Source organism: Bos mutus, chromosome 14 (genome assembly GCF_027580195.1).
Source record: "Bos mutus isolate GX-2022 chromosome 14, NWIPB_WYAK_1.1, whole genome shotgun sequence".
In the NCBI taxonomy this organism is placed as follows: domain Eukaryota; kingdom Metazoa; phylum Chordata; class Mammalia; order Artiodactyla; family Bovidae; genus Bos; species Bos mutus.
The window spans coordinates 71,436,236-71,455,877 of NC_091630.1; the positions used below are offsets into that span (position 1 = coordinate 71,436,236).

A 19,642-nucleotide genomic window follows, 5' to 3' on the forward strand; every position below is an offset into this window, starting at 1 on the left:
TCTTCACGTGTGTGACGGGGTCTGAGAGGAGCCCGGCCAGCACCCTGCCTGCACCATCTAAGTTTGGAGCAGCTGAGGTGCGTGCCGGAGGGGCCTGGTTTGCTCACCTACCTGGAACAGCTGGGTGGGAGGGCTGGCCTCGCCGTGGCCGCGTGGGCTCCCCCAGCGCCTCCCCGTGGACTTAGCATGTCCATGCAGTCAAGGACGGAACCGAAGTCCACTGTTCTCCTCCGAGGGACAGCTCTGAGACTTGGGTGAGCTGGCAGGGCCTGTGGAGGACAGGGGGTGGGTAGGGCGCACACAGCCCATCCTCCCCCGACTCACCAGTTAGGGAGGCTGGCCTCTGCTCCCCGACTGCAGGGGTGGCTCCCAGAGTGTGATCTCCGGACCAGTAGCGTCAGCATCCTGGGGTCTTCTCAGAAAGGCAGATTCTCAAGCCCCACCTGGACCCACAAAGCAGAAACACCAGTGTGGGCCAGCCCTCTGGTTAAATGAGCTCTCCAGGTGACTCTGATGAGCGCAAGGGCGGAGTTCCTGTGTCAGGGGACGTGCTGGAGGAGACAGGCTATCAAATTCAACTGGAGGCCCCCATGTTGGTCTCTCAGGCCTCCAAGTGTCCAGTGGGGGTCAGGGTAGCTGGTGTTTTCTGTGTGAAGCAGGGCCTGGAACCAGGTGGGAGGGGAGTCCTTGGGGAAGGTCCTTCGTGTGGAAGTTGAAGAATGGAGAACCAGTTCTCTCTAGAGGGCGGTGGGGAGCATGCCGCTTGCTCCTCCTCGAGCCTCCCCTCACCTGCAAAATGGGGCTAATCAGCTCTTCTCTGAAGGGTTTTGAGGTTTAAACTACACCATGAAGAGAGAAAATGGAATTCAATATATAATAGTAGATGGCCATTAAAATGCAGTCTTAGGTTCTTATCCTCTCTTCCTATTGGCCAGGATGTTCGGGAGGATCTCAGAAAGACGAGAGCAGATTACAGACCAGAAGAAGAAATTCTGAGTGCCAGAGTCAGTCTTGGCTGTTGGGGACAGAAGGCCAACCCGGGGGGCTCACAAAAGCGCCCCTGAGTCTCAGCTGCTCAGCCTTTGTCCTGAGGGTGGAGCTGCTGAAGTCTGGGCAGGATAGGAGGCTCTCGTGTTGGCCTGTTATACCCACCGAGCTGGAAAAGCACTCGGTAAAGCAGCCGGTGAATTGATTCCCCTTGTGAAGATGAAGGGTGGAGGTCCCCAGAGAGGTGGAGTTTACCAGGGTCACTCGCTCCAAGGGCAGAGAAGTACCACTGACAGCCAAGCAGGCAGAAAGTTTGTTTTCTCTTTAAAAGAGAGGAGTCTGCTGGAGTGAGAAAGAGGCAGAGGCCACAGGCTAGAAGAGTCGTTGAATAACTGAAGGCACCAGCAGAAGTAAATCAGGAGCAGCCGAGCTCCAGAGAAGTCAGGGCCTTGTGAGGTGCCGGCTTTGCAAGTGGTCAGTGTCTCGCGTCCCAAGTAGCCTCGTGGGGCTTCGGCGCCCCTGAGTGTTTCCTTTCTGGAGGAAAGCCGTTAGTGGTGTGTCAGCTGCTTGAGGAAGTGAGATCCGTGTGTCTGGCCCTGGTTAACAGACCAGGGGGCCCCAGGCCTGTCGCAGAGGCCACACGCGGCGAAGGTGAGCCCAGCTGTGGTGACCGTGGTGCCACACCGGGGCTGGAACGCTGTTGGCGCAGATGAGAGGCAGACCTGACGTCGGATGGAGTCGCCGTGCACTAGGCGCTGGGCCAGCAGGCTTGGGGTGGACTCCGGGGCTTCGTCCTGTTCCCCCACACCCGTGTAAGCCCGTCCCAGGAGACTGAGGGTGGGGCTCGGGGCGCCCTGCCCCTGTGGGTCCACGGCTGTGGGGGGCAGGCCCCGGGAGCGAGGGCGAGGGCGGAGGCTGCCTGCTGCCGAGGAGGAGGCCGTCCTGTCCCCAGCCGTGACGGGGAACAGTCTGGTCACGCGGGTCTGACAGGCGGCGCAGATACTGGCACACTGCCTCTCCTGCCGAAACCTCCGCCCGCCTCTCTCTCTCCTTTGTCTGTGTTGTCCTCACACTGCCCTGACCACCGCCACGCGTGGTGCTGGGCGTTCTTGAGCGAGCACAGGCCGCCGCCTCTGGCGGGCTGCTGTGCGGCCTGCCGCATGCTCACTGTAGCCACTCACCTAGAGGGCCGTGCGCCCGAGCAGTGCCAGCGTCTGTCCAGCGTTCACCGGAGGCGTTCTCCATGCACACTCTTGGCGACACTGACATAGTGCCTGCTGGAAACACAGATTCGTGCCACCGTGAGATATGCACCTACTGGGATGACTTAGCTTAAAAAAGCTCAACAACACGCACGATGCTGGTGATGATGCAGAGCAACTGGAACTCCCTTACCTTATTGGTGGGAGTCTAACACCTAATTTGGAAAACTGCAGATTCTTAGTAAATTAAACAGATGTTTGCCATAATGACCCAGTAATTTCACCCTTAGGTATTATCCAAGACAAAAGCAAATATTCGCACATTCACAAAAAAAGACTTGCACAAGAGTTTGTTTATAGCAGCTTGATTTTTTAACGTGCTCCAATTGAAAACAGCTCAATGTCTATGGATTGGAGATGGGATAGATTGTGGTACGAGAGAGGTGTGTATGTGTAGCTGTCACATATGTCCTGTACACATAATAACATGGATGAATCCCACAAACATTATGTTGCGCTCAGGAAGCCAGCTATCATGAGAGCATGCTGGATGAGTCCACATATGTAAAGAAGGCGCAAATCTAATCTGTGGTGGAACTTTCCGGAAAAGTGGTTGTTCACAGGAGTGTGTGTCTGATTAGCAGGGGCTCCAGGGGAACTTTCTCATTTGGTGGAAGTGTTCCATATCTTTATTAGGCTGACAGTTACACGGAGAGTCGCTGAATTGTATACTTAGCTATATTCTTTCACTTTAAGTAACGTTTTAGTCAGTCCAGTTGCTCAGTCGTGTCCGACTCTTTGCAACCCCATGAATCCCAGCACGCCAGGCCTCCCTGTCCATCACCAACTCCTGGAGTTCACCCAGACTCAGGTCCATCGAGTCAGTGATGCCGTCCAGCCATCTCATCCTCTGTCGTCCCCTTTTCCTCCTGCCCCCAATCCCTCCCAGCATCAGAGTCTTTTCCAGTGAGTCAACTCTTCGCATGAGGTGGCCAAAGTACTGGAGTTTCAGCTTTAGCATCATTCCTTCCAAAGAAATCCCAGGGCTGATCTCCTTCAGAATGGACTGGTTGGATCTCCTTGCAGTCCAAGGGACTCTCAAGAGTCTTCTCCAGCACCACAGTTCAAAAGCATCAATTCTTCGGCGCTCCTCACACCAAAAAGGAAACATTAACAGATAATCAAACTCTAATAGGTAGATTTGCTTTTTACAGTGGCATATATTAGCAGTTACGAAACTCTCTCTGTGTATTTCGTGTGTGAGCAGTTGAGTAAATATATTGAGAATGATGAAAGTTAGGTCTCTCACATTAGAGAGCGTTGTTGCAGATGTGGGAAGGGGAAATGGGAATGAATTTTGTGGTATCAATTTGAAACTTGAGCTATCACCCTGAACTTCCTGTCCTGTTTGTGTTTATTTCTGTATCTTTGTCCATATATGTACTTATATCCATATCTGTCTATGGTGAGATGCCAGTATTTGTGTGTATGTATATACAGACACAGGTGTGCACATATGAATGTACATATTTTTCAGGTTTGTTCACTGAAAAAGCCTTGAAGCAAGCATCTTAGTAGTAATGAGTGATGTTGTTAGAAAATTGTCAATGAATGCAAAACTAGTGTGTGAAAATTTAATGAGGAATAAGGTGTTTATCAACTCTCAAAGCATCTCCACACTAATTACTTGTTAATTACTAAGGAAAAACAGGCATGGTACAAAGGAGAAGCCTTGCAGACACCATATCGTCATTATCTATCTATCTGTCTCTCCATATATGGAAGAGAGAGGATTAAAATATATGGCAAAACCATCACAATATTGTAAATTATCCTCTGATTTAAAAATAACATTAAAAAATAATGGGAGAAACTGTGAGCAGTCTTTAAATTGGGTAATGGGGTGATGTCTTGTACTTTCAAATTTTGTGTCACTTTGAAATAATATTGAAGTGAAAAGTTTAAAAGATAGACCTTAAAGTCATAGAAGAAAATGGGGGAGAATTATATTTTATGACTGTGGAGTGTGGAGAGGGTATCTAATCATGATTCAGGAACCATGAACAATGGGCAAGAGATGTAAGGTAAAAGATTGATGCATTAACTGCAAAAAATTAAACATTTCTTCCAAGCAAAGAACATCCTATACTAAGTCGCTTCAGTTGTGTCTGACTCTCTGTGATCCTATGGACTGTAGCCCTCCAGGCTCTTCTGTCCATGGGATTCTCCAGGCAAGAATACCAGAGTGGGTTGCCGTTTCCTTCTCCAAAAGAGCATCCTAAATAAATCCAAAGACACTGTCCCACTGTGAAAAAATATTTGCAGCTTGTATCACAGATAAGGAGTAAATATATTGATAATGATGAAAGTTAGGTAAATATATTGAGAATGATGAAAGTTAGTTAATAATCTCCTAGATATGTGGAAGAAAAAAACTGACAGGTCAGTTTAAAAAAATGGTAAAACGATGTGAACCTGTATTTCACATCAGAAAAAGATGAATTGGCTCCTTTTTTTGGTACCGGAAATCAGATTTTTGACATAGCCTTTTAACAGTCCCCAGACACATCCCTCGGAGAAGGCAATGGCACTCCACTCCAGTCCTCTTGCCTGGAAAATCGCATGGACAGAGGAGCCTGGTAGACTGCAGTCCATGGGGTCTTGAAGAGTCAGACATGACTGAGCGACTTCACTTTCACTTTTCACTTTCGTGCATTGGAGAAGGAAATGGCAACCCACTCCAGTGTTCTTGCCTGGAGAATCCCAGGGACGGGGGAGCCTGGTGGGCTGACGTCTATGGGGTCACACAGAGTCGGACACCACTGAAGCGACTTAGCAGCAGCAGCAGACACATCCCTCTCCATCTAGACCTCATGTCCTAGGCCTTCTCAGTCCCTAAGGTACTTCGGGGCCTCTTGAATAGAAGCTGTTCTAATGGCTGGTACTGCTAAGATCCATTCCTGCATTATTGTGGATGTACCATTTAATTTGTAGTCACTTGGCATTTTTAAGGCATAATTAGCGCTGAAGAAAGACTTTGGCCAGAAGTGCTAATTAACTGGAAAGTGATGGTAATGCTTTCATTTCTGTGTTTCATTGACCTTAAGTTAACAGCAGGACTGGCCTCCTGGGGTATGAACCTCAGCTGGGCCCTGAGGTCCTTGGCTTATTAAGTGAATAACATCACGGCTGTTAATCTTGTGTCATATCACAGAAATAGGGAAGAGGCGAACCTGTGGCAACAGGTCCATCTGAGGTCTTTAAAAATCAGAGATCAATTTCTTAGACATATAAATTAGTTAGGGTGTTGCTCAGGCTGATTGTTTTTCTCTGGCTCTGGCCTTAGTTAGATTAGAAGTCATGGAACATTAGATTAGCATTACGAAATGAACAGTAACGATTCACATGAGAATGGTGGGAAGACTCAGATTTTACAGATGTGTGTACCGAGGACTGGAGAAGGAACGTGACATTTCCAAGGTCGTGTGAGGTTCTAAGAGTGAACCGAAACCTTGCTTCTTGACCCTGGCTCCGGCCAGAACCTGGGATTCCTGAGGCTCCACGCTCATCCTCGGACACGGGTGGCGCTCCATCAGCGTGCCCCACACGATGGCTCTGGAGTCCTCTGTTTGAGTGTCTGCAAGTGATCACCTGAGATCAGGATCAGTTTCTAAAATCACCTTTATTGAGTGTAATTTGCATTCTGTAAATGCAGCCATACTAACTATATAAAAGTTTTATAAAATGTAAAAAAGTTTTATAAGAACCGTATAAAAAGCTCAGTCGTGTCTGACTCTTGGCGACCCCATGGACTGTTGCCCTCCAGGCTCCTCCATCCATAGGATTCTTGAGGCAAGAATACTGGAGTGGGTTGCCATTTCCTTATCCAGGGGGTCTTCTAGACCCAGGGATCTTACCAGGGTCTCCCACACTGCAAGCAAGACTCTCTACCGTCTGAGCTACCAGGGAAGTCCATCAAGATACAGAATATTCTTACTGCCGCAAGCTTCCCTGACCCCTTTATAACCAGTCCTCTCCTGCCCCGCAGCCCCGGAGACGCTGATCTGCTTTTTGTCCTAAAGAGTAACCTTTTCTAGCATCTCCCATACATGCACGCCTACAGTATGTACTCTTTTCTTTCTGGCCTCTTTCACTCAGAATGATGATTTGGAGATTTTCTCGTGCTGTGTCTGTCAGTAGTTGGCTCCATTTCGTTGCTCAGCAGTATTCCATAAAATTTGTTCATCTAGTCACCTACCTCCTGTTGGACATTGAGACTACATTAAACTTGTACTATGAATAAAGTTCCCAGGGACATTTACACGTGTTCTTGGTATGGATATATGTTTTTATTTTTCTTGGTAGGAGTTTCATTATTGAATAATTTATTAACTCTATACTTAAGTTTATGAGGAATTGCTTTTTTGTTTTCCAAAGTGATTGTAAATTTTACCTTAACCACTAGCAATTTCTGAGAGTTCTAGTAGATAATTTAGGATTTTTTTTTTTTGGATACATGACTGTGTCATCTATGAAAAGACAGTTTTATTTCTTCCTTTCTGACATATATGATTTTAATTTCATGCTTTATTGGCTTCCCTAGGATCTCTATTACATTGTTGATTGAAGTAATGACAGCTATGTCCTTGCCTTACTCTAGATTTTAGAGGCAAAACATTGTTTATGATTAAGTTGGTTTTAACTGCAAGTTTTTCACGGGTGCACTTTGTGGATTGAAGCCGTTCCTTTTTATGCCTATTTTGCTGAGATTTTTAAAGAAATCATAAATTGGTTTTGAATTTTTTCAATTGCATTCTTTGCAGCTATTGAGATAATCATATGGCTCTTCTGTTTTGTCTGTTAATGGTCTGTTAATATGGTGAATGACATTGATTGATTTCTAATGTTAAACCAAACCTTCGATCGTTAAGTTTACTTGATCATGATGTATTACTCATTTTAAATATTACTGTATTTGACTCAGTAATAATTGACGATTTTTACATCTAAATTCACGAGGAATATAGGCCTGTGCTTTCTTTGCTTTTAGCATTTGGATAATACTGGCCTCATAAAAAGAATGGGAACTTTTTCTCCCTTTTTTCCTGAATGTGTGTGTATAAACTGGTGTTGTATCTAAAATTAGGTTTTGATAGAATTCAGCTGGGAAGCCATCTGAGTTTGGGGTTTCTTTTAGGAGGGTGTGTAATTTATAAATCTCATGCTCACTTATAAATCCTGTGTTAATTTATGAATCCTGTCTTCAGTTGGCAGGCGGCTCTTTGAGTCTGCTTCTCGTTGGTTCCATTCGGTAACGTGCGCCCGTCACCTGAGTTGCTCAGTCTGTTGGCGTGAAGTTGCTTTCCCTCTTTCTTTATCGTCCCTTCATGTGCCTGTGCTCTGCGCTGATGGGCATTTTCATTCCTGACATCAGTAACCAGTTTCTCACTTCTTGTTTCCTTGATCAGCCTAACTTAGAGGGTTGTCGCTTTAATTGGTACTTTCATGAAATGAGTTTTAGTTTAATTGATTTTTTCTTTCATCATTTGTCCAATTTCTATTTAATAATCGCCCAATCCTCTCTTCCTTGCTGGGTTGTGGTCTCTTCTTCTACAACTCTACCCTAGACACACACCGTCCTCTTTTCTCCTGTATCCTCGTATATCCAGGGCCCTTCTCTGTGACATAGTGTAGCACAGCTGTCTTAGGGGTCTGGGGCTTGTGTCTTTGGCTAGACCTGAGCCCACAGGGATGGCATCGTGTCTTCTGCCACAGTCCCTCACACTAGTGCACACCCATCCAGGGTGAGTGAGTGAGTGAGTGGGTGGAAGGATGGGTGAGCACTGCTCTGGGCAGTCCCGTACACGGAAGACCGTGGGCTGTGCAGCCGTGCAGCTCTGCGCCTGAGCCTGGGCCCGTGGCCTCGGCCACTCACTGAGCTGCTCATTTATGCTGGACTCTCCTTGGAGGGCTCTTCATGTTAGAGCCCGTGTGTGAGGCTCAGGTAGCACAGCATCTGGCACTTAGTAGGTGCTCAGTAAAAGGCAGCTCTTGAAAGACCTTTCATTTCAGCTCAAATAACAAATTATTATACAGCTAGAAAAGAAATACTTTTTCTGTAATTCTTTGCCCATTTCTGATTTGTATAATAAATCTTCCCTGAAATTGAGACCGTCACGTGTCTGAAGAAGGAGAAGTCTTACGGCATAGTGGTGCATTGTCTCCCCTTACATTCTCATTGAAATAAAGCTTGGGCATCCCATGTCTTTTCCCTTATCAGCCCACATTATGGCTTTATTAAAATACTCTACTTTTATGGAGCTGAGAAGGCATTTTTTTAAATCAAGGAAGGAAGGCAGTAGTATGCAATAATTTCACAGAATCTTTTCTGTGTTTTCATAAATTACATATTTTCCCCCGTAATTATATCTTTTGCTTGCTTTTCTACAGAGTAAGGAAATAGCCAATTCCAAGAAAATAGAAATACGGTTCCTTCTTTGCTATCTGGTACTTGTTGGTTACCTCTCTATGTGTAGTTTTTGCTTATTTCCCAGGTGGTTTCTACTATATCACTCCCTGGGGACAACTTGTAAGTTTACTTTAAAGAACAGAAAATCCAGCATGAATTTTTTTTTATTCCTTCACAGATTTTGGCTTTTCAAGGCCATTGTTGAGAATCTGTTGATTTCCTTGACCCGCATGCCTGCATTTGCAGAGGCTGCCGTGAATATAGTGGGTGGTGGGTTGGCGGTTCATTTATCAGTTAATTTACTCAGACATCCGTTGACTCGACACCGAGCTCTCTGAGGTCAGGGACCCTCCTGTATTCACTGTTCTAAGCACAGGTCCGGGTGCTCAGAAAGTACCCAGGAAGTGATTGGAAAGATGAATGAAAGGAGAGGCCAAACAGATGGAAGTCTGTTGGATTAAAAAAGTCATTACAGAAAGGATGGTTGGGATGTGTGTATGAGGGGGTCTCACCTTCTCCTGACACGGGTTTTCAAAAGTTTAGCTTATAAACTTGGCCGTCCTTTTGAGATTACAGTGCAGTGCTGTATGCTGTGGAAAAAGAATTTCGGATTGTGGTGAGACCAAAATATGATGCCTGAGTATTTTTTTTTTTAATCTGTATTTTGTTGAGTCCTTTTAAAGTAAGGCAGTACAGCCATCTTACTGGAAACGGGGCGGGGTGGGGCCGTGAAGGAGGAGCAACATTTATACAGGTTCAGAGAATCAGTAGCACCAAAGTTCAGAGGAGCCTGTAAACACGTCCACCTTGAAGAGTGGTGGGAGACAAGTTGGAACAATGAGCTTTTAAAATGGGGCTGAAGGACTTGAGTAGGCATTTTCCCAATGATATGCAAATGGCCAGTAAGCATATAAAAAGATGCTCAACACCGTTAGTCATTAGGGAAATGCAGATCAAAACCAAAATGAGATACCACTTCACCCCCATTACGATGGTGATTATTAAAAACAACCCATCAACCAGGAAAAAATAAGTATTGCTGAGGATGTGGAGAAATTGGAATCCCTATGCATGGCTGTTAGGGATGTAAACTAGTTCTGTCGCAGTGGGACGTGGTATGGTGGTTCTTTAAAGAGGTTAGATACAGGATTTCTTCTGATCCAGCAGTTCCACTTCTGGGGGATACACCCAAAGGAATTGAAAGCAGAGATTCAGACGGGTGTGTGCATACGCATGTCCACAGCAGCGTTAGTCACGATAGCCAATAAGTGAAGGCAACCCGAGTGTCTGTTGGCGAGTGAATGGATGAACAGAACGTGGCACATCCATTCAGTGGAATATTATTCACTTTAAAAAGGAATTATTTTCTGAAACGACACTGCTGAACCGTGGAAACACTAGTCGCAACAGGACAAAAGAGCTGCGATTCCACCTCCATGAGGCCTCTAGAGCAGCCAGATTCGTGGAGACAGGAGAACAGTGGCTGCCAGAGGCCGGGCAGGGCGCAGGAGGGATTTTTGTGTGGTGTGTGTAGCGTTTCAGTTTGGGAAGATGAAAGAGTTCTGGAAATGGATGGTGGTGATGTTTATACAACAATGGGGAAGTGCCTAATGCCAAATAACTGTACACTAAACAATGGTTAAAATGGTAAGTTTTATGTGTATTTTACCACGCTACAAAAAATGTTAAATGGCATTAGAATCCATTTCCCCTTTCTTCCTATTTTAAGCCACGTTGTCTTCAGGTATCGAGTGGTCAGGGTGCAGAGGGAGAAAGGAGTCTATTTAACGAGTGCCTGCTTGAGCTTATACTTCACTTTCTCACTGAGTCTTCATTAAAATCCAGTGAGATAGGTGTTAATTATTAGCCCCATTTAACAGTTGAGAAACTGAGGCTGAGTGGTGGGATAACACGCTCAAGATCTCACTTAGCCAGAGCATCAAGCCAAGCTTAACTGGCCTCCCTCCCTGCTCCCTACCCGCTGTACCAGGCTGCTTGTCTCTGGGATTTTTGTCCGTGTCCTTCCCAGAGGAGATCCGTCCTCCAGCTGGGATGGCGCCTGACAGCACGCACATATGGTGGTTTTCTTTCATTTTAAGCACTTTCGTAGCTGTGCCTGCCTTTCCTTTGGAGAGGAGGAATGGGTCAATGAAAGCAGTTGCTGCTGCTGCTGCTAAGTCACTTCAGTCATGTCCAACTCTTCGCGACCCCATGGACTGCAGCCCACCAGGCTCCTCCGTTCATGGGATTTTCCAGGCAAGAGTACTGGAGTGGGTTGCCATTGCCTGAGGGCTAAGCGCTGTGTCTCGCATGGACAGCTTATTGAGTCGTGACTGGTGGAGCGCAGGGAGGAGGCCAGGCAGGTGGGCCTATCCTGCGGTTGGGACCCGTGGCTTCCCACAGCTCTCGCGGGTGGGCATGTGCTCGAATCCCCACCCTGAACACGTGGCTTTGAGGCCCCATCAGCACTGTCAGCCCCGACAGTGCTCCCAGCTCACCCTCCCTCTTTCTTTTCTGGGAAATGCCCGTACTAGGGTCATCGGAGCCCAGCCAGTCTCCAGATGTGGTGGACACTTTCTCAGGCCCTGTTTACCTGGCTTGGCTGCAGCAGTGGGTATTCCATCCCTTCTCCCCAAAGCTCTGCCCTCCTTGGGTTTCCACGACCCCAGCCGTTTGTCTCTTGGTGTGTTATCTCTGGAATTATTCCTAATCCAAGGTCCCCATGATTGATGGCTATGTTTGCTTCTTAAGAGTTTTATTAGTCAACTTCTTCTGTGAAGGAGCATCTGATAAATATTTCAGCTGTGCTGGCCGCCTGTGGTCTCTGTTGCATATTCTTCTTTGGTTTTGTCATTTATTTTGTTGTGCAGCCCTTTAAAAATGTAAAAGGCTGTTCTCAGCTCCAGGGCACGCAGAGCCAGGCTACAGGCCAGGTGTGGCCCATGGGCCGCAGTGTGCTGTTGCCTGTTTTAGGACCTTACTGGGGAAGGCTGAGTCATTTTAGTGAGGAGCTGAGCTGGGGTTGAGATTTCCTGTTGCCATGGTTACTGTTGGTGCGGCACAGGCTCTGGATCGTGCTGGGGGAGGGGGAGGAAGGTGGTAGGGGCTGCTGAGGTTCCAGGCATTTTTCCCATAAAGGTCCTCTCTCCTTGGCCCTGAGCCCTCCCTGTCTGCCAGCACCTGGACGGAGGTCTCTGCACACCTTCCTTCCTACCCTAGGGGCTTCCTCCTGGGGGCCTGCAGGAGCAGAGGGGCACGCTGTTGTCCTCCCGCTGCCGCCATCCCTGGTTGGAGCTGCACCCCGCATCGCGGGCGGCGTGGGCTCTCGGAGTCCCTGGCCCTCTCCCTGTAGCACCAGCCTCTGCCTGGTCTAGAGGTGGGCGCTCTGAACGGGCTTCCCGCTCTGTCTCTCGTGGCGTCGCTCTAGGATCCTGGCCCTCCTGTCCTCGCCTCACTAGGATGGATATTTACCCCTGCCTGTGTGCCCTTGGCATTGGTCACCCCTCCTCCAGAAGCTAAAGATTTTGCTTTGGAGGAGAGAAGGGTGTGGATGGGGGCGGGATGGGGCCAAGGGGTTGGAGCTGGGGTTTTCGTTTCGTGTTTTTCCCCTGGTGGCTGCTGACCACATCCTCCAGGCCTGTACTACCCAGGGAGGCTCCCCTGCACCTCTGCCCCTGCCAGTCCCCCAGGGGAGGTCCTTGGAGAAGAGCCTGGCATGGGCGGGAACTGTCGTCGCATCTGGAGGATGTCCACTATCTGTAGAGCCCCTCCTCAGCCCTCAGAAGTTCATGGACTGACTGACTTCGTGAACTGACTCCTTGCCGGCTTGTGTGGGGGCCGGCTCTGCCCCTGGTCGGGTGTCCCCACCATGTCCCTCCTGGAAGGAACTTGTTCCTGCTTGGCCTTCTGGCTCTATGGCTGCCCCATGACCTTATCTGCATGAGTCTGGGGCTCATCAGCCTTACTCACTGTTAGCCTAGGAGCCATGCTCCAGCTCCCTCATGGAAGCCCCCACCCACCCCCACAACCTGATCTGTGTGTTTAAATGATGCTGACTGAAATGCACTTGTCTCTCTGAAATGCTAGATCCCATCACAGAATCATCCTCGAGTTTCTCTCCATTCGTGTTTGCAGGCTGAGAATCGTGCATGTTGTTAGCTGCGGGGCATTGTTGGAGGAAAGATGGTACCAGGGTCAGGTGCCAGTGGCCACCCTGGTGGAGCTGCCCAGTGCCCATTGCTTCACCAGCCGGGGTCACCTTCCCCTCACCTGAGGGAGGCCGGCCACGTGGCTGGATGGTGGTCGGCTCAGGGAGTAGTAAGTGACCTTTTTTTTTTTTTTCTTTCCGTCTTTTTAGACCCTGGAAGCTGTCCTGAACTTCAAATACTCCGGAGGCCCAGGCCACGTTGAAGGGTATTACAGGAACCTGGCCCTGGGGCTGCACGTGGAGGTGGAGCCGTCTGTGTTCTTCACGCGGGTCAGTACCCTGCCGGCCACCAGGTACGTGCACCTCAGCTCTTGGCCAGCCTTGCTCTCGCGGCTGACGGCGCTGCACCCACAGTTCTGGCCGTGGTGTTCATCTTGGTCCCACCGCCCAGAGTGCCAGGGTGGTCAGCCTCCCCGGGTCTTCATCAGATGAACAGGCAGTGCAGGGAAATGCCTCTTCGGGGAGACGGGGTGGGCGGGCTTCCCTCTTGGCCCATGCTGTGGTGATCGCGTCCTCCCTGCAGCGTGCTTGCTTGTCGTCGTGGAGGCCCGCTCCTTGTCCCGAGCCCAGGCCTCACTCCGGTCCGGTGCAGGTGTCCATTAGCAGGGACTCGGTACATGGCTCTGTGCCTTGGACGCTCCTGGAGGAGTCCAGCCTATCTCTGTCCCACTGTCCTCCTAGGAGGACTGTGCAGGGCCCGGCCATCCAGCATCTCGGCCCGCGCTTCCTGGAGTCCCCAGCCATCGGGAGGGTGGGCCGTGCTGCCCAGAGCGCCCTCCCTGGGGAGGCTTTTCCTCCTGTTTGGTTCTCCCGGACTAGCCTTCCTTCAGGGAGGAAGAAATCAGTTTGTCTCCTTCAGATCCATTAGAGGCCAGAGATACTAGAGGTTGTTCCTCCCTTAGGTGAGAGAATGACAGTTTCTCACCCCAAACTTTGACCTGTGTGACCTGGGGATAGTGCTGGGTGGGGCTGCAGACACCTGGAGACCCTGTGGGGTTGGATTCCTGCCCAGGTGGTGAGCAGCCTTTGGAAGGCAGGTCCTGACCCCCCGGGTCGTTCCACATCCCGCTGTCCAGGGACACCTTACCTCTCCGGTAGCATGGACTGGCCTAGTGGTACTTATGCTTAATGGAGTTAAGGCTGTCTTTACCTGTCCGTCCTTGACCATGAGGGGAGAGACCGTTATGTACAGCAGCCCCCTTCACCCGTGGGCTCTGTCGTCCACAGAGTATAACGGGGGGATGTTAATGTCGATAGAAAACTCTCTTTAGAGTGATACAGCGCTCCCCCGCCAAAAGTAAGTGCAGTTTGAGTTCATAGGAAAGACTGCTTTTCTCCCAGCCCCGGGGAATGGCCTCAGTGAGAATCAATGGCTGAGCTTGAGCTTTTCAGCATCTCATTTCATCATCTATCACTTTTTCAATCCACAGAGTAATGGTCTCTCTTGCCAGCGCTCACCTCTGTTTTGAATTTGTAAAAGGCATCAAAGCACTTGCCGGCAGGGAGCTTTGGCCGGGACGCCTGCCAGATGCTGTTCGAGTTTCTCAGGCCCTTCCCGTGCGTTCAGTCCGCTCCACCATCACCCTGGCGTGCACCTCTTTCTCGTCCCCTCATCTCCTGCTGCCACCGCTCACATAATTAGGTCTGAGAAGCAGCGCAGATTGTCACCAAGTTGGATTCGTTCCCCGCTGTTGCTCTCTGGCTTCCGTGTCATGGCCCCTGCAGCTCCTAATGACGATTTAAGATGAGAAGCATCGCTGCCTTGTGGTTTGGTGCGGAGCACTGGAGGAGCTGGTGGTGGGCTGACGCGCTGTTTGGCTCCTGGTCGCCGGCCTCACTCTCTTCCTTTTGGCCCACGTGTTTCTTTTCCCTGCTCTTGGGTTGATGTGGGTTGACGTTTGATCTCCTCTAATCCCTCTCCTTTCTTGCTCAGTCTCACTGAGCTCTGATCCTGTGGCTTGAGGTTTGCCATCTTCCCTTAGGACTCTAGAAATACTCCCTTGCCTCCAGCCTGCTCCTGTGTCGTCTCGTAAAGACAAATGTTCCCACATCACCGTCTGGCTTGAAGACTTTCCCAGTGCATACTGGACAGAGTTCAGAGTGCCCGCTCTGATATTTATGCTCCAGTTTCTGTAGAGATCTGGATAAATCGTTGGCCTGAAATACAGCAGAATTATCATTCATTTTATCTATACTCTGTTCCGGTTGACATGACACGGTTTTCTGTGGACACTGGTTTTCATCTCGCTCCCAGGTGAGAATTGTCTTGTCGTCTCGGGCCGTTTTAGAGTCAGGCATCCCCAGCGATGGCCAGGCGCCACACATTTGCATCACAAGTGAGGCCCAGAGAAGGCCTGTGGTTTTCCCAGTCTCACAGCTTGCCCGTGACAGACTGGCTTCCAGATACCCTGACTGCAAGGTGCTGCAGACACAGATGCACAGCTAGATGACCGAATCCATGTTAGCTGGAGCCTTTATGGGCATTCAAGCTGACTTTGATGCAAAAAGAAGCTATACATTCATCAAAAGACAGCCTTATTGCTGGCATAAAGACTCACGTAACCCTGTTTTGAAACCAGAATAGCAAAGGTTATCACATCTTGCTCCTGGGCTCCTCTCATCAGCGGCGGTGGTATAGCCGCTCAGTTATCACATCTTGCTCCTGGGCTCCTCTCATCAGCGGCGGTGGTATAGCCGCTCAGTTATCACATCTCGCTCCTGGGCTCCTCTCATCAGCGGTGGTGGTATAGCCGCTCAGTTATCACATCTCGCTCCTGGGCTCCTCTCATCAGCGGCGGTGGTATAGTCGCTCAGTTGTGTCCAACTCTTGTGGTCCCATAGACTGTAGCTTGCCAGGCTCCTCCGTCCATGGAGTTCTCTAGGCAAGAATACTGGGGTGGGTTGCCATTCCCTACTCCAGAGGACCTTCCCCACCCAGAGATAGAAACCAGGTCTCCTGCATTGCAGGCAGACTCTTTACCAGCTGAGCCACCAGTGCCCCTCTCATTAATACTGATGATTTATGCCGTTTTTCTCATTGGTAGTTTTTTACTGATAGAGTTCTAGAAGTCAGGGTAGGGAAATCCCATTTATTCAGGACCCACCCTATTCCTAGTCATGCCCTCGGTCCACTGTGCAGTGTCCCATTTAAACTCCCGAGAACCCTTTGAAGTCAGTGTTGCTGTATGCAGATGTTAAATAACTCACCCCAGGTTGCACATTAATGAACAAAAGAGATGCATTTGAATGTTGGTCTTCTCTCCAGCAAAACCCATGCTTCCCATCACAGTGCTCTGAAGTGGGCTTCCAGAAGCCTGGGCCCCCCTTACCCACTCTGTCTGTGGAAGTGTCTCTGGATCTCTCCCAGCCTCAGCCCTCTGTCCCCACTGCTGTGGTCACCAGCTCTGCCCCTTCATGGGGGATGAAAGAATGAAAGTGAACAGTGGAGGGGCCAGTGTTTTCCCGGAGCCAAAGCACAGCATAGATGGCAGGTGGAATTCTCTTTGCCTTTTTTTTTTTTTTAAACCATCCTCCTTCAGGGGTGTACCTGGGTTTCAGCTAACTTTTATTTAGGAGATCAATTACCTTTGAGATTCGCTTTTTACACTGAGCCGCCTGCTAATGTTGTTGGGGACGGACTGAAATGGATGGGGCCACCCTGCCTTCCCCTCCTCAGGAGCAATTTCTTCCCAGACCGTCAGGATAAATGATCCAATCTTACACATCGCTGCTCTGAGCTCTGTGGGAAATGCACTCCCCTGAGCCAGGGTGTAAGGTGTGGGAGTTATTACATTATTAACAGAAATCACACAGCCTGATGCACCACGGTGCTTCTCCCCGGCCAGTTAGAAAAATCCCATTTCCCCCCATGGGGTGGGACTGTTCCACGCCGTGGGCGGCCCGTGCTCACAGACATGTAATAAAGGCACTTTCAGTGATAGATTTTATCACGGTCGATCTTTCCCAGGTTGCTGTGTTGATTTGAATGGGTTTTTAATTTAACAAGAATTAGGATTTTAACAAGCGCAGGATTCAGAACCCAGTGTACCTGCCTCTGATTTCAGATTCTGATTCTCCCACTCATCTGCTCTGTGGTCCTGAGCAAGTCATTTCCTATTTCTTTAGTCATCAGTTTTCCTTCACGTGGTCTTGACGAGCACATCATTTCCTCTGTGCTTTACTGTCTGGTTTGTGCTCGTAACAGACCACGTGTAACAGGGACAAGAAGAGAACCATGAAGGCCATATGTTAAGAGGGGCACAAAAATGACTGAACATCAGGAAGACTCTTGTGCCTCAAAACCCAGGGCTGCTCTTTGCCCCGCGCCCCTGCCCCAGGGTTGCCTCTCCTTCTGTTCCACTCACAGAGCCCCCAGTTGGAAGGAGATGAATGACTTACTGCATTTGCTTCATCCTCTCCTGCTCCTGTCGGTGTGTGTTCACTGAAGTGACGAGCACACTTCTCATCCTCTTTGCAGGTGTTAAATAGTGTAGATCCGTACAGGCAGGAGCTGCGACCCCCCCCCACCCCCAACGCCGGCCGTGGCAGGAGCCGCTGGACATGTCATCTAGGTTGACGTGGCAGTGAGCTTCCTCTGGTCCCCAGTGTCGTCACTGAGGGGCTGTCCAGGCCATGAATCACCCCTCATTGTTCTGTTCCCACTCACAGCTGTACCTCAAAGGGTCCTATTTTATGTCTTAATTGTATACATTATTAAATTATTACTGTCGATTATTTTAATTTTGTTTTGAACCATTATATTATTGAATGTTATGTCTCAACATTCATTTTAAAACACTATCAATATTCTTTGCTTAAAGACAGATTTAAAGAATGTTTCTATTTAACAGGTAACTTACAACTACTTGACATGAGTTTGAGCAAACTCATGGAGATAGTGAAGGACAGGGAAGCCTGGGCGTGCTGCAGTCCATGGGGTTCACCAAGAGTCAGCCACAGCTTAGCAAGTATGGTTTATAAACATCAATTAAAAAGGCCCATGTCATACCTGCTTTAGGGATTGAGTGTATGTTAAAACGTAGTTTGTCTGTCATCAATAACTGGCCAGAGCTGTTTGTGACCTTCCACTTGGAATTTTTGCATTTGGCATTTTCAGAGTTTTAATCATCATAATGTCAAATGCCAGTCCCACGAACCATGATTTCAGGTTGTCGTTTGTAAGCACGTTTCCGCCCTTTTTGAGCTGGGCTTGTATTCCTTCCAGAGAATGAGAGGCTGGCTGTGCCCAGAGAATGAGAGGCTGGCTGTGCCCTCGCTGTCAGGCTGCGTCACCTTTTTGCCTTGGGTTTGGGGCCCAGGTGTCCCAGCGTTCGTTTTCATGCCCCTCTTAACGTGTGGGCTTTGTGGTTATTCTCCTGTTCCTGTGGTCCGTTACGAATGCCCAGCAGATGCTGTAATGGAGTAGAGAGCGTGTGTGTCAAGACCACAGCGATGCTGAGCGCTGGGCCCTGGTGAGGTGCAGCAGCCGTGGGGCTGAGCCGCGAGCCTGCAGAGCCCGTCTCCAGCACCCCTGTGCTCTCGCTGCCTGCACGCCCGAGCTTTATGGAAGCGTCGTTTGGATACCGCCCAGCTCACCCACTTAAGCTGTGTAATTCTGAGTTTTGGGTTTAGTCGCGGAGTTGTTCAGCCATCACCACCGTCTGATTTTAGAGCTTTTCATTCTCCCAGCAGAAGCCCCGTGCCCGTCGGCAGTGCCTCCTGTCTCCCTCCTCCCTGCCACCCCGCACCACCTCAGTCTACTTTCTGTCTCAGTAGCTTGGCCTGTTTTAGCAATTTATAAAACGTGACTGGCTTTCTTCACTTAGCATCGCGTTGTCCAGGTTCACCCACAAGCAGGCCTCAGTATGTCGTTTGTTTTTATGTGGGACAGCATTTCATTGTGCGGATGTGTGGCATTTCATTTTCCGTTCGTTAGTCCTGGGTTGGTTCCACCTTTTGGCTGGTGAGAATGATGCTGCTACGATCATTCATGTACCAGTTTTTGTGTGGGCTTGCATTTTCATTTCTCTTGGGTATCCCTCAGAGTGGAATTACCAGGTCATATGGTAACTGTTTAACCATTTAGGGAGTTGCCCGACTGTTTTCCTGCTCGGCTGTGCCACTGCACGTTCCCAACAGCAGGGTACGAAGGTTCCAGTTTTCTACACGTCCTTGCCGACACTGGTTATCCCGTGTCTTTTTGATTCTCACCATTTCAAAATTTTTTCCTTTTACTACAGGGAACATCTTAAAACTTACTAACTAAAAGCTCAGAAACAGAGGCTCTTCCTGCCTTCAGTAATGTGCAGCCCTGAGATCCTCCCCAGGGGCCGGGTTGCGTGTCAGCCAACCACAGGGAAATGTTCCCGTGTTTCCACCGGTCGCCAGATCTGTCCTTTCCACTTCAGTAGCCCTGGACTGACTCAGGCGTATCACCTGTCTCCCTCAGGCCAGCCTCCTCTCCCCTTTCTGGGATAGTTGCAACAGCCTTTCAGAGTCTCTTTGCTTTCAGTTTCTCCCTTTCCAACTCTTTCTCCAGGCGATGCTGAAGTGTTCATTCCAAAACACAGGCACGAGTCTGTCCCTTCCTCAGGGCATGAGTCCCCTTTGGGAAAGGGGACATCACATCACTCTTTGGGAAACTCGGTTCTAATGGACAGTAAATCTACTATCAGAGTCTTCAGCAAGATTTGGAAGCTCCGTAATCTGTGTGGCAGGAGTGAAGGTGAGATCATATCATCAGAAAAACATTCCGATGATTTGTTCTGTTTTTGGGTC

At 49.1% G+C, this 19,642-nt stretch overlaps 1 protein-coding gene across 5 annotated transcripts in view; it reads left to right on the top strand.

Annotated features, from left to right (window-relative positions):
- Nucleotides 1-19,642, top strand: part of TRAPPC9 (trafficking protein particle complex subunit 9) — a 386,772-nt gene that overhangs the window by 214,990 nt on the left and 152,140 nt on the right. For all 5 annotated transcript variants that reach the window (XM_070382719.1, XM_070382718.1, XM_070382722.1 and 2 more), the window contains one exon: nt 13,016-13,158. In XM_070382719.1, the coding sequence (XP_070238820.1) occupies nt 13,016-13,158 (143 nt within the window). The remainder of the gene's footprint in view (nt 1-13,015; nt 13,159-19,642) is intronic.